Below are 14,669 nucleotides of genomic sequence, written 5' to 3' on the forward strand. Positions count from 1 at the left end.
CAACCCAATCTATTATGACAGATCATTACAAATTAAAGATTAACATCTTAATCCCACATGATGATGCAAAAGCAGCCACCAACTGGTCAACCCATTAGAATGAGGAGTAAAAGGGAAAGTATCCAGGTGACATTTTGACAAAAAAATTATTTTTTTTCCAAATGGAGATGCATAGGACAGAAATACCATAATGTTCTGAGAACCAAAGTTTAGGAAAGAGTCAAACATCACGTGACCAAGAGGCCCGGAAATTAAAAAAAAAAAAAAAACTATCAACCTTTCCTCCCCAAAGAAAATGATTGTAATGCCAATAGTCTTATGATAGCATTGCTGAAATATAAAACTCAGAAACTATCTAGTGCTGACAGCCCTGAGGGGTAGCACAGCAAGATACCTGTCTGAAGAATTCCTCCAAGAGTGACATTGTCCAGCGATGGTGGAGCTCCCATGCTTTTGCGGGATGGCTAATGTCTGCCGTGTGCAACATCAGGGATAATGCTTTCGGCTTTTCAATTCTACAAACCCAAAGGACCCAAACACATGAGGACCTAACTTTCAGAACCTCAATAAGAGTTTTTAAAAATCATTAATTTCTTAATCTTATCCATTCTCCTGTTTCAAACCCCATGTCAGCTGAACTGGGGGAAAAGCATCATTTATCCTACAACTGGGATATCCATCAGCTTAGTCCCCATCCTTATTGAGCTGGACACCTCATAAACAGACTCAAAACGATTTCTGGAATGACTGCATCATTCAAAAAGACGACAAGAATCTAAGAGCCACTCAGTGACTTTTATTGCCCCTGTACTGAGTGAATCTTTGATTACTTAGTTTCCCACAAAGAACTGTTTTAAATTCTTAACGGGGGGGGGGGACAAATTGTTACTGACCCTATTATTTATTTCAACCCTGATGAAAATCTATCTGGGGTATGTACAACTGTCTGCTCTCTCCTCCACCAGCCCCCCTTCCTATGAGACCATTCAACGAGCTCCCTGAAGGGGGTGACTCTAAAGGTGCAACAACACGGACAAGGACCAGTTCAAAGCCCCATAAAAACACATGATGTCACAGGTCCACTCACGCTTCTGGCTGTTGCAGAGCAGCCTTCATTGCTTTGATTTGCTGGAAATGACAGGACATGTCTGTGGCCATCACCATCTCAATTACCAAGGTCCGAAACTCCCTTTCAGGAACACCCCGAGGAGAGAGAAGCATGGAAGTAAAAAAAAAAAGGAAAGTAAAAATTCGTTTATATTTTTTGCCACTTCTAAGCAAAATCAGTTAATTAGTGGTGACATTTCTAATCAACTTGAGCCTTTTAGGTGGGCTTTTTTTTTATGATGAGGAATAAGTAAAGGTTAAGGATTAAGGAAATCATTTATTAGGAATATGACATGGGAACGTACATATCATTCAGTATGGCTTATTTCCCTAAATCTTTACATAATGGCTAGAACAAAGATATTCAATGAACAGCTGATCATTTAATTAAAATATAAGTACTGTTTGCATCGCAGTAGATTCAGAACTTTGTAAGGATTGAAATGGTTTTGCCTCTAATCTTTGAAACACCTTGACCTATATTTATAGCTACAAAGACTTGCAGGCTTGCTGTATACATCACAATGTGTGCTAAGCACTGTCAATGGATTATATAATTTATTTATTTTTTTTAAAGATTTTATTTATTTATTTGACAGAGATAGACAGCCAGCAAGAGAGGGAACACAAGCAGGGGGAGTGGGAGAGGAAGAAGCAGGCTCATAGCAGAGGAGCCTGACGTGGGGCTCGATCCCACAACGCCGGGATCACGCCCTGAGCCGAAGGCAGACGCTTAACCGCTGTGCTACCCAGGCGCCCCAGATTATATAATTTATTATAACATTAACCAAACCATGAGGTATACTTTATTATCTATTCTTTAGAAATTAGATTTTACAACAGTATGAAGGGGTTAAGTAACTTACTAAATGCCATACAACTAGTATTTGTGTCCATATTCAAACTCAGTTATGCCTGAATTCATTCAAAGACACACAAAGTCATTTAGGCAACAGAATTAGGTACCCGCGATTTGTTCTGAGTGTCAAAATAATTTCCTTAGCAAGTTTTGAAAGATTTGTAAAAGAAGTTCAAATCAAATAGAAGGCGAAAAACAAATGTTAAATGAAAAAACCCAGATTTAAGAAGCTAAGAAAAAAGCAACACAAGTTTCCTAAGGTAACAAACAACAAGTATTTCCAAAGTGCCTACAATATATTTGAATATCTGTGCTAAGAAAAAAAGAGAGAAAGAGAGGGAGAGAAGGTGGGGAGGAGAGAGAGAGAGAGAAAAGGCAAAGTAGGAGTAGGGAGGAAGGTGAAGAGGAGACAGGGGATGAGGAGAAAGGAGGAGAGAGAAAGGTGCCATAAACATTTCCAGTGGGAGTATTTCTCCAAAAGCAGCATATTTCATCTCTCCTCGTCGTTCTTTCCTGGCCTCCAAATCTCTCTCCTGTCTCATCCTTACCTCCAGTCATCCTTTGAGAGGTTGATCAAAATATTCATTTCCTCATCCTCTTGCAGAAGGCGATAAGCTGCGCTTAAATGGTGATTTTCTAATACAGACCTATCGTTGTATAGAATAGCAGGATCAGACCTGAACAGAAAGCCAAGCAAAATAATTTAGGAGGTTAAACAGCTGAGATTTTTCAGGTAACTCTCTCAAGCTAGAATACACCGTCTTTTTTCCTATGTTTAACAATTATCTTTGCCCCCATGCTACTTATGTCAACCAATAAGCTAAAACCAACACTACAAATTATCAGTAGATACATATAGTGTATTTTAATGTCAATATGATAACATGAAATATGTGATGTCCAACCTGAGAACTCTCTGAAAGCTGGTCCACAACCAGATCTCAATAATTTCTACCAGGAGCTAGGTGATTTCATAAAACATGGGTCAACTCAAGCTTCCTTGTATTTTCTGGAATGTCTTTAATTATTTAAAAATTTTATTCAATGAGAGAATTTATTATCATTATAATTCTCTCAACACATACCACCTGGTAGGTACATTTTGCCAAGTTCCTCAGGTAGTACCTTGACCTTAACATTTTGCCATGCAGAAGCCATACGTGTAAGACCGAGTAAAGAATATAAGGATTATAGGACGGTTGCTAGTCACTTCCTCACAGACCACAGCACCAAACACAGAGCTGTACACTATTTCATTATCTTCAATTTAATGAAAACTTAGATTATTATAGCTCATCTGTTTCTCATCAAGGAAGCTGAGTCTCAGTGACGTAAAATGACTTCACAGAGCCCCGTGGTGCCTATGTGGCAGGGTTGGGATGAAGGCAAGGTCTTCTGATGGTTCGGCCGCTGCTCCCCACAATAACCTGTGCCTGTCATTGGCCAACCTTGGGGATATATCTAGCATACCTTTAAAGTGTTAGGCTTAACATACCATCAATGGACAAAGAACCTGGTTACAGATTTAGTTTTCTGGAGAGGGATCACACGGGCTGAGACGCTTTGAATAAAGTTCTATTAAAGAAGGCCAGTGTTTAAATTTTATTCCAAAGCAAGCATAACTGAATCCACTGGAATTTCCTCACTCCTATGGAGATAACACAAAACATGCAAACCCTGTGGTGAAAGGTCAGCTCGTGTCCCTGTTAAGTCAGGGCCAACCGATGTGCACTTTGTGACATTAAGCTCTTTTCCAACTGCTGTAATTAAGCCATTTCCTCTGAGTTGAGATGGGTTTTGATATTGGTCTCCAGCAAACACCCATGTCCAGTTGCTCCACCCACCTCTCTTCCTTCAGCAGGTGCTATTCGCAGAAGCCTCTGTCCTCAGAGCAAAGATTCCACTCATAGATATCCACTACACAGAGCTGCTCTGTGGAATTCCCTGTATTTAAAGCCCTTTCAACAGAACCACAAAAGGCTGCTTCCCAGCAGCTGAGGCTCTTCTGTGTGAGGAAGCAGGAGGTAGACAATGAAGTTGGAGGCTTACATCCTTTTGTCTGCTGCCATTCTATTGAAATTCCCCTTCTGAACAGAGATCAGACAATACTGTCTTCTTTTGTGTATCCCATAATTAAGTGTTGGGTTCATTAAATACATGTAGATTGATTTCATGAACACAAACCTATCTGGAGTGTACACCTGCTTTTTCAAGTGAAACCGCAAGCATTTATTTAAATTCTCGTCTCTCCCTGTTACATTCTTCCTCTAAGCCATGCCATCCTTCCCCAAATTCTAGCTTCTTTTGATTACTATGTCAAGGCCCAATTAACCCTACTATCAGAGTCTCTCCATTTTCATAGAAATGTCTTAAGAGGAGGTAAGTTCTTAGGCTAGGACAGGACAGATAAGGCTTCATCCTAAATGGAAAAGACAAGTGACTGGTACTGCTTGCCTGGAATTCTGTGCTGAGAGGAATACTAAGGATAAATAAAAAGCTTTGTTAAAAAAAAAATTGATTAGTGATGTCTGCTATAGTCAAGAGGTTCAGCGTTGGGCACTTGGACCCGTACTTAATTCCCCCCACAGAGATCTGTGTTTATCTCTGCAGTTCATCATAGTGGGTACACGGGCCATCTGTGGTGAAGGCCATCTACATGAGACAACCCAGCTCCCCAAGTCCTCTTCCAGGGAGCAATGCAAGCACGAAACAGAGCAGGGATGAAATCAGGAAGGATAAGAAGAATCTCCCCAGGATCCCAGAGGTCACAGGGCAAGAAGGCTCAGGTATTGTACATGTGGACAGAAACATCCCAATCCTGGCCCATCCTCACTGATTCAGTCCACATGGCACCTGTACCTTTATGCCAACTGTTCTACCACCTAGTAGAAATAGGTAGCATATGCGCAATACATATATAAGGAAACAAATAGCTAGCTAGCATTCAACTAGAGAAGAAAGCTATATCCATATTCAGTGTGAATGACATATGAGAATTGGGAGCAGATGGCTTCTCAAACTCTAAATCTTGACTGAAGCTGACCAGGTTGATCTCTTGTTGAAAAGTTCATGTTTCCAGAAACGCAAAAATAGAGTAACCATGCAAAAGAAAGGTGACCGATACCTTTCTGACTTCTCAAACTCTATCCCTGCCCCCTCCTGCCTCCTCTCCACAAACTGCCAACATCCTCACCGTGTCTGAATGTGGAAATTGTTGGTGGTTCCGGTGTGCTCATAGTCGTGGATGGCAGCTGAGAAGATGATAGCAAAGATCTCCAGCTCTGTCAGCCAGTTCTGAAAGGGAGATTTACAGGGCAATCAGATAATCTGTCTCTTTCTCAGACAAAGTCTTCAGCTTGCTGACGACACACCCGCGTCGCTGCCTTCCCACCCTGCAGCTGGCGAGCTATTGCCAAACACACGTTTTTTGATGGATTTTTTTTTCCCTATGAGGGATATGGGTTTTGGAAGTAGCATGCCCAGCAAGGTTGAGAAAGCTAACTAGTAGTTTTATTTTTTTTTTCAAGAAAGCAAAAAACAAGGAACATGCAGACTTTAAAAACCCTCATTGTATTCTTTCCCAAATTCCAAGTAAAGTTCTTCGGTAGACATAGAAAAAATATATATTAAAAATTTCAACACAATACCAAGAACTAAGAGTAACAGAAAAATCTAATGTCTATCTACTGGAAAGTGGGTATAGACAGACAGAAGGAAAGATCACAGCTGGCCTTCTGCTTTATGCATGTTGATGGTTGAAGAGACCTCCCCCAACCATGCCACCAAAACTGGCTGTAGTCCAAGGTTCTCAAATTGTGTGTCCTGACCATCGAAGGTAGCACCACCTGGCAGCTAATATGACACATGTTCCGGATATTTTCCGTACACACATAGTGTTTTGTTCATTTCGGCAGTGTCTGTCAATTCTTCCCCAGTACCCTGTCCCTACCCATCAGCCTCAACTCCCTCTACCTACCCCCCCAACACCACCAATATAGCTCTTTCTCCAAACTTATGCAAAGTTAACTTAACATTTTAAAATAAGATATGAGGCTATCTTGGAGTCTGGCGAGCCCTGCTTGGAACAGAACTTCTCAAATGACAAATATGTCTGGAACACTGTAGTCTGAGGCTATTTCTGTTGGCTCTAAGTAGGGGCTCTGGAAGCACACAGCTCTTCGTAAAATGAAAAGTGTTTATACTTGAGATGAAACCGAATTATGTCTAGGCAAGAGAGTGCTCATGTGTACAAAGGAAAAAGATGACTCCTGGTGGTGAACCCAACAAAACCAGAGTAGTCTGAGCAAAGGTAACTCATGCTCATGGAAACAGTGATATGATTCACACCAAATTCCAAAGAAACCTTCCTGCTAAGACCTTTGGACACAGGATCCGTGTTATGCTGTACCCCTCAAGGATTTAAACTCATAGAAAAATAAATAAATAAAAGTGTAGATATTTTTTCTATTGTGAAATCAATCAATCAATCAGTAAGTTGATCAATAAAAAGATTATGACTGAGAACCAATATACCATCTAAACAAATCTGAATCACAGAGCATCAACCCAGACAACAGGTGTCTAAGTAACTACATAATTACGGTTCTCACATTACAAATATCAGTGTAACTTCTCCCCTTTACCCAAATATATTAACAAGATCTATCTTAGGTGTAACCCACTTCTAATAAACCAAAATCAACAAATGATTTAAACAAGCAAACAACAAAAAAATAAAACCATAGCCCTTAAAAATCATTTTAACACCCTGACTTTTGAACAAGCCCTGTGGATGCTTTGAAATCGGTTCTGCTGTTTGAGGATAAGAAGAAAGGACAGGTGGTATCTGGCACGGAAGGAAGGAAGGAAGGAAGGAAGGAGGAAGGAAGGAAGGAAGGAAGGAAGGAAGGAAGGAAGGAAGGGGAAGGAAGAAGAGAAAAAGTAAAAAAGAAAGAGAAAAAGAAAAGATGAAAAACATCTTCACAGATGTGCTTGAAGATTGGACAGAGCAAGAAATGGAAGTGGGCATTTCTAGCAGAATGAACACATGAGCCAGTCCCAGCGTCAAAAGCTGATTCATCATGAGTAAGGAAATGATTCCCTTTAGTGGAGTGGCAGTTAGAGCTGAGTAGAGCCCTGTGGTGTCAGGCATTAAAAGCCAGAGTGAGGAACACGAACCAGATCCAACAGGCAATGAAGTTTACATGCAAGCGGGTAACATGGTCAGCATGTCACTGAGGGGGGAAATAAAAACGGTACTTTTGCATGGGAAAGTCCTTAGAGGATATATAGACAGTATGGAGGTAGAATCCATATGGCTTAGCAATTAACTAAATGCAGGAGGGAGGAAGACATTGCAGTCAAGGAGAAGAATGAATTAAAGATGATCCTAACGTTCCTAGCCGGAGTGACAAAAATACATAACAAAACAAAAAAAATGATGGGTGGCACTAAATAGCATCATTAATAGAGACAGAGATGGAGAAGTGGTTTTGAAGGAAACTAGGCTTCACTTTTTTTTTTTTTTAAAGATTTATTTATTTGAGAGAGAGAGAGCATGAGCCAGGGGCGGGTGGGAGGAGAGGGGGAGAGGGAGAGGGAGAAGCCGGTTCCCCACTGAGCCACCCAGGCGCCCAGCAAGACTTCGTATTTTGTTATGGTCCAGGTTTTCTTGCCTTTTCCAAGTTAATTACTGTGAACTCAGAAGATTTTGTGACAACCCGTAAGAAGTAAGAAATTAAGTCGCACATGAATTTTATTCCAGATTTATCAAACTGTGACAAGGTACAAGCCACAGATCCTATCAGTATTTCCCTATCTACAAAAAATGAGTGCCATAACTAATTCAATGACAGAGACAACTGGTAGTGGCAGCCCTCAGGAAGCAAGCCTGGTGGACATGGGCAAGGAGGCAAACGGGAGGCAGTGGACACATGAAGGAAAATGACATGGGTAAAACTGCTAAAGGGGACATTATTCGCAAGTTGTGGCTTTTCTATGTGAATGGCAGTTTCTTTAGTAATGTTTCCACCCCTGTATTAATTTCTATGGCTACCTTAAATTACCACAAACTTAGGGCTCAAAGAACACCTCCCATTTATTGGCATAAAGTTCTGGAGGTCAGAAGGAAGCACAGTGTGGCTGGGTTTCTCCCATGAGGATCTCACACTGCTGAAATCAAGGTGTTGGCAGGGCTGTGTTCTTTTCTGGAAGCTCTGTGGAAAAATCTGTTTCCAGGTACATTCAGGGCAATGGCAAAATTCATTTCCTTCTCAGACTTTCCACTTGGCTCCCTCCATCTTCAAGCTAGCAATGGCCGGTTGAGTCCTCACAGCTCCTCTGTCATGCCTCTTGACTTTCAAGGACCCACAAGATTACATTGGGCCCGCCTGGGGAATCCAGGCTCATCTCCCTATTTTATAGTCCTCTGATTAGTGACCTTCACCGTATTAGTGTTTTGCCATCTAAGGTAACATTAGTAAGTGTTACAACAGAGGGTAAATGTCATGGGGGCCAAAATTCTGCTGACCACAGACACTAATGAAATTATTTAGCACTCTTTAGCGATTTAGTGTTTTCCATATAAATATGATGATGGCATATATGATCAAAAGAACGAGATACACAGCCTCTCCCTTCCAAAAAAAAAAAAAAAAGAAAAAGAAAACAAGCAAAAGGAAAATTAATGGCACTTGCCTAACAAAAGCAATGAAAGGGGCCAACGGATGTCTTTGGAGTTTGGAATTCTTTGACCTAAATCAAAATTTGACTGGAGCTCAGAGTCTGATTCATATTTATTCAATCAACAACTTTTCAGCCTAATTCTGTTCAAGGATTTTCCCCTTAAAAGTGGGCAAAATAATTCTGAAAGGATTCAGGCATCTTCTGGGCGTCTAAGTAAAGCAATAAAGAGTAATATAAACAGATTACAATGAGTAATACTGTTGATGTTGAAGCCCAGACATCACTTTATCAATGGGATGTTTTGATTCCCTATGTGTCTTACAGTTTATAAAACTGAAATGATTTAAAGCATTTCCCCCTCCTGGTTTGTAATGAAAGGTTAGAGTAACAATATGTTCTCCATTCATCAGAATGCTCCCCACTGTTTCTGTAAGCTTGCAATGAAAGAAGTTTGTTTTGAGCTGCATTTCCAAAAGCAAGTGGGCGGGAAGTAGTTTCTATATTTAAGAATGATTCTGAATATGGCCTGAATTGATCATGAAAATTCAATGGCAAATGAGCTCATTTAAGAACAGCATGCAGTACATCTCCATCATTGGCTGCTGTAACATTCACCTTAATGGTAACTTGCATTAGCATAAATACTTGGGAGTTTTTCTTGAGGGCTAAAAAAGCTGTGTTATGATTCACCTTTAGATCTCCCTAGTACACTGTACACAGCAGACACTAACTAACTAGAACAGATGAGTCCAAAGTACATTTGCACATCTATGTTGATCTTCACCAGGATACTTTCAAGTATCACATGAGGATACTGAGGTGTAAGAATATCAGGGGCTCTTTTTTCTTTCTTTTTTTTTCCCACATTGTAGAGGTATGGCTAAATGTTAAAATGCATGGCGTTACAAGTCAGTCGTGGGGCCAAATCATAGCTCTGCTCCTCTGTTTGCTTGGCTGCTATAACAAAATGCCACCAACTAGGTGGCTTAAACCACAGAACTTTATTTTCTCACAGTCTGGAGGCTAGAAGTCCAAGATCAAAGTTCTGGCAGGACTGGTTTGTGGTGAGAGCCCACACCCAGGTTGCACATGGTCATCTTTGTGCTGTGTCCTCACATGGTCTTTGTGCGTGCACATGTCTGCAATCTTAATCTCCTCTTTGTATAAGGACAAGTGTCATACTGGATCAGGCCCAACCACTGACCTAAATTACCTCTTTAAAGACCCTATCTCCAAATACAGGCTCATTCTGAGGCACTGGAGATGAGCATTTTCAACAGTACAAACTGGGGTCAGGGGGTGGGGGTAGACAAAATTCCACCTATGACAGAGACTTTATAATAGGCCAATTTTTTTTTTAATGATTTTTTATTATATTATGTTAGTCACCTTACAGTACATCCCTGGATTCCGATATAAAGTTCGATGCTCCATTAGTTGTATAAAACCCAGTGCACCATGCAATACGTGCCCTCCTTACCACCCATCACCAGTCTATCCCATTCCCCCACCCTCCTCCCCTCTGAAGTCCTCAGTTTGTTTCTCATAGTCCATAGTCTTTCATGTTTCATTCCCCCTTCTGATTACCCCCCCTTTCTTTATCCCTTTCTTCCCCTACCGATCATCCTAGTTCTTATGTTCCATAGATGAGAGAAATCATATGATAATTGTCTTTCTCTGCTTGACTTATTTCACTTAGCATTATCTCCTCCAGTGCCGTCCATGTTGCAGCAAATGTTGAGAATTCGTTCTTTCTGATAGCTGAGTAATATTCCATTGTATATATGGACCACAGCTTCTTAATCCAGTCATCTGTTGAAGGGCATCTCGGCTCCTTCCATGATTTGGCTATTGTGGACAATGCAGCTATGAACATTGGGGTGCATATGGCCCTTCTCTTTACTACGTCTGTATCTTTGGGGTAAACACCCAGTAGTGCAATGGCTGGGTCATAGGGTAGTTCAATTTTTAACTTTTTAAGGGACCTCCACACTGTTTTCCAGAGTGGCTGTACCAACTTGCATTCCCACCAACAATGTAGGAGGGATCCCCTTTCTCCACATCCTCTCCAACAATTGTTGTTTCTTGCCTTGTCTATCTTTGCCATTCTAACTGGCGTAAGGTGGTATCTCAGTGTGGTTTTGATTTGAATTTCCCTGATGGCTAATGATTTTGAACATTTTTTCATGTGTCTGTTAGCCATTTGTATGTCTTCATTGGAAAAGTGTCTGTTCATATCTTCTGCCCATTTTATGATTTGTTTATTTGTTTCTCACGTATTGAGTTTGAGAAGTTCTTTGTAGATCTTGGATACCAGTCCCTTATCTGTAGTGTCCCTTTGCAAATATATTCTCCCATTCCATGGGCTGCCTCTTAGTTTTTTTGACTGTTTCCTTGGCTGTGCAGAAGCTTTTTTCCTGATGAAGTCCCATATGTTCATTTTATCTTTTGTTTCTCTTTATAATAGGCCAATCTTAACTCTGGGAATGGGTTTCCTCCTATTTTTCTACAGAATTCCTGTTGATAACTTTATATAATCTGGATCTTAATCCTATATTTTCCTCAAGTATTTACATCATTATGATGACTCTTTTTATCCTACAGGTTTTAATTTTTGTACTAAATTAAATGTTTTGAGTCTTACATAAGAATTTCTCATATTTTCTTCTAATATGATCAAATTTTTTTGTATTCAGATCTTTAATTCATTTGTCCAATATTTGGTGATTGATTTACAGTAGAACAAAAACATTCTTTTATTTCCCCAAATGAACCATAGTTCTCAAAACATATTTTGAACTGAGTCATTTTTCCCTGTAATGTTGTTGTCTATAGACGTGTCCTTCCCTTCTCACCTGAATTCTTTCTTCATTATACTCTAGTCAGTGGCCCATCCTCACCAAAGCACTGAGATCACTCATGTCAAGGCCACTAATGACTTCCATGTTGCCAAAAGCAGTGGTCACTTGTCTGTCCTCACCCTACTTGACATTTTGATATGTCCCACACAATTCACTATTGTCTGTTGAGGCACTTATTTCCTTGGCGTCCATGACCCCACACTCTGTAGGTTTTTATTCCAATGTCACTGGCCACTCTGTTTTAGTTACTATTGTTGGCTCTAATTCTTTACCTTCATTTTAAACTTTAGGCTGCTCCAGAACTCACGTCAGAGCCCCTACTACTTCTCTATTCACATTCTCTCTTTAGATGATCTCAACTAATTCCATGTCTTTCTATAATACTGATATGCCTAAGACTGCCTAATCGACATGTCCATCCCTGACCTCTTCCCAGAGCTCGAGATTCCATTCATTCTCTTCCTGCTTGACACTTCCACAATGATGTCTAATAAGGAACTCAACATGTCTAAATCAAAACTGTGCTCACTAAATATTTGGGTTTAGTTTTTGAAATTTTACTCAACTTTATTCATATATTTGGCTATTTTTTACACAAATACCACCCTATCTTTATTACTATAGCTTCAGTAGATATTTTAACACCTATTAGAATAAGAACTATGCCACGGCACACATTGTCTTTTTCAAAACTGTTTTTTCTAAAGTTGTGAAATACCTATTTTATATAAATTTCAGACTCAGCGTATCATGTTTCATTAGTCTTTATTGGTATTGCTTTGAATTTATAGATTAGTTTGAAGAAAATTGATATCTGTATAACACTGAAGCTTTGCATTAAAAACATAATGTATTTCCTTTCTTATTTAAACATTACTTTTCTGCTCTTTAGTTTTAGTTTCCTTTTTATCAGTTTTAAAGTTCTTCATTAGTAATTTATCAATTTTAAAAAAAAAAAAACTCCCTGGAATGTATGTTTCTCTATTATACTTGTTAATTTCCAATGCCTAGGACAGGCTTTTTTTTTTTTTTTTAAGATTTTACTTATTTATTTGAGAGAGAGAGAGAGAGAGAATTAGCGGAGAGAGAGGCAGAGGGAGAAGCAGACTCCCAGCTGAGCAGGCAGCCTGACACAGGGCTCGATCCCAGGACCCTGAGATCATGACCTGAGCTGAAGGCAGACACTCAACCAACTCAGCCACCCAGGTGCTCTAGGACCGTTATTTTATCTACATCTGATTGAGGCCTTTTCTTTTGACCTAATAATTTATAGTTGATTTTTTTGATTTCTTAAAAGGTATGGTCAAATTATTTTCACAGGAAACCTCTTCAACTTTTTTAGATACTACATTGCATTGGCCGAGACCTCCAGAAAAATGCTCAATAGTACCATTAACTACGTCTGCTCTATGCTTCTGACAGAAATCTTTTAGCACATTAAACAGGTCCCCTTGATAGTGTTTCTATAATTTAAAAAATTATAGTTTTTTAAAATAATATTTTTAAGAAGGCAGCTTTACAATAAGGAAGAACTGAAAAAATTTGAGAGGTTTTAGGAAAATCCAGTAAAGCTTTACTAAGAACAATTTCTAACCATTGAGCTTCTCTCATGAGGATGACAGCACTTCATATTTTTGATAGTTTTTTCCTAACTGCCACAGTATTTCTACAAGATAGAATATTTTTCACCCTTTTAAAAATGAGGAAATACTGACTCAGAGATTTAAGCAATTTATCATAGGTCACTAAATCTATTAAGTAATTACTCAAGGATTTATATCCCACTATACCTAGCTCCAAAGCCCTCACTCTTCCCACTGTTTTCCATTTTTAATTCAGTGAGATTTTAGACCAACCCTTTCAACATGCCCTAGAGGAAAAAATAACAAATGTGTTGAGTTTATGGGCTAATAACCATAGGCAAACAATGTCTACCTTGATGTCGACTCTGAAGATTTCAAAGGAAAAAATCATAGAGACTTAAAATAGAGAACTAGCTGTTTGTCACTAATAGCTATATCCTGTAAGACTAATGGCTTTCATCAAGGCAAAGAGGGCAAAGGCACAGATAACCAAGTTAAACAGTCCAGTTCATACAACGGATTACAGAACGGAGATTCAAAAATATCTAAAGAGCTGAACTGTGGGGTCAAAACAAGTAAGAAAATTTCCAGTTGATTAGAAGTAAAGATTGCCCGTTAGGTCAAACAAATTGAACACTCATAAATAGGATGAGAATAACTGTCATCCTCATGAAAAAAGATCAAATGGTTTAATCCAAAAGCTGACTTTGTGCAATGTGGTTGCCAGGCATATTTGATATGATTTCAGTATGCACCGATAGCACTGTGACTGACCACAGCAAGAGGCTAACAGTACCACTCTCCATATCGGGAAATACATTTTTAGTTCTAGAAATTATATTTAATTTGCTCATAGCCTAATAAAGATGCAAGTCACTACCACATATTTATTTCATCAAGTCCAGGATGAAGAAAATATCAGAGGCCACAGGGAACCCCAAGACCTTCAGTGATTGGTTAGACAATTTGTGGGGAGCAGGAAGTCCACGCACCTGCACACTTCCTGTGGGCCCAACCTCATCAGAATAGGAATAGCCTCCCATAAAAAGAATCATTATCACATCTTTTGTGTAATCTAAGAGTTCCTATCAGTACTCACCGCTACTCCTGTCTTATAAAGGAGGTAATGCACAGTCTGGGTAACGTCGGCGGCATGCATTAAATTGTGGTACGGATTTTTATGCTTGCTATATCCTACTTCCAGGGCCTCCACAAATGAGACAAGGGCAGAAATGGGGATCTGAAAGAGAGCAGTAAGGTTAAGTAGTCAGTGATTTGGTAGCTTTAAGTGTGGAAGCAGAAGTCTAAGGCACTCGAGCTGGTGATTCTGGAAGCATAACATAGCCCATGAAGAAACTGGAACTTTACAAAATTAGTAAAAACTACTGAAGAAATGATCAGATGATTTGAAAATCTCACAGGAAGTCCCTGGTTTAAGAATAGTCTGCCCTGCAAATTGTTTTTTTGTTCTCAGGCCAGAACCCCAGAATCGTCTCAAAGACATTTAGGGCAGAAGGGTGCGTGTTCATCTATTTCTCAAGCAAAGGTTCAAGTCGTTTATTTCTTGAGAAATAA

At 39.5% G+C, this 14,669-nt stretch overlaps 1 protein-coding gene across 6 annotated transcripts in view; it reads right to left on the bottom strand.

The window, feature by feature from the left end:
• Window positions 1–14,669, bottom strand: part of PDE1C (phosphodiesterase 1C) — a 512,296-nt gene that overhangs the window by 78,384 nt on the left and 419,243 nt on the right. For all 6 annotated transcript variants that reach the window (XM_034670080.1, XM_034670091.1, XM_034670087.1 and 3 more), the window contains 5 exons: window positions 14,194–14,334; window positions 5,160–5,260; window positions 2,515–2,643; window positions 1,088–1,189; window positions 395–515 (listed from right to left, as the gene is read on the bottom strand). In XM_034670080.1, the coding sequence (XP_034525971.1) occupies window positions 395–515; window positions 1,088–1,189; window positions 2,515–2,643; window positions 5,160–5,260; window positions 14,194–14,334 (594 nt within the window). The remainder of the gene's footprint in view (window positions 1–394; window positions 516–1,087; window positions 1,190–2,514; window positions 2,644–5,159; window positions 5,261–14,193; window positions 14,335–14,669) is intronic.

Source organism: Ailuropoda melanoleuca, chromosome 1 (assembly GCF_002007445.2).
Source record: "Ailuropoda melanoleuca isolate Jingjing chromosome 1, ASM200744v2, whole genome shotgun sequence".
NCBI lineage: Eukaryota > Metazoa > Chordata > Mammalia > Carnivora > Ursidae > Ailuropoda > Ailuropoda melanoleuca.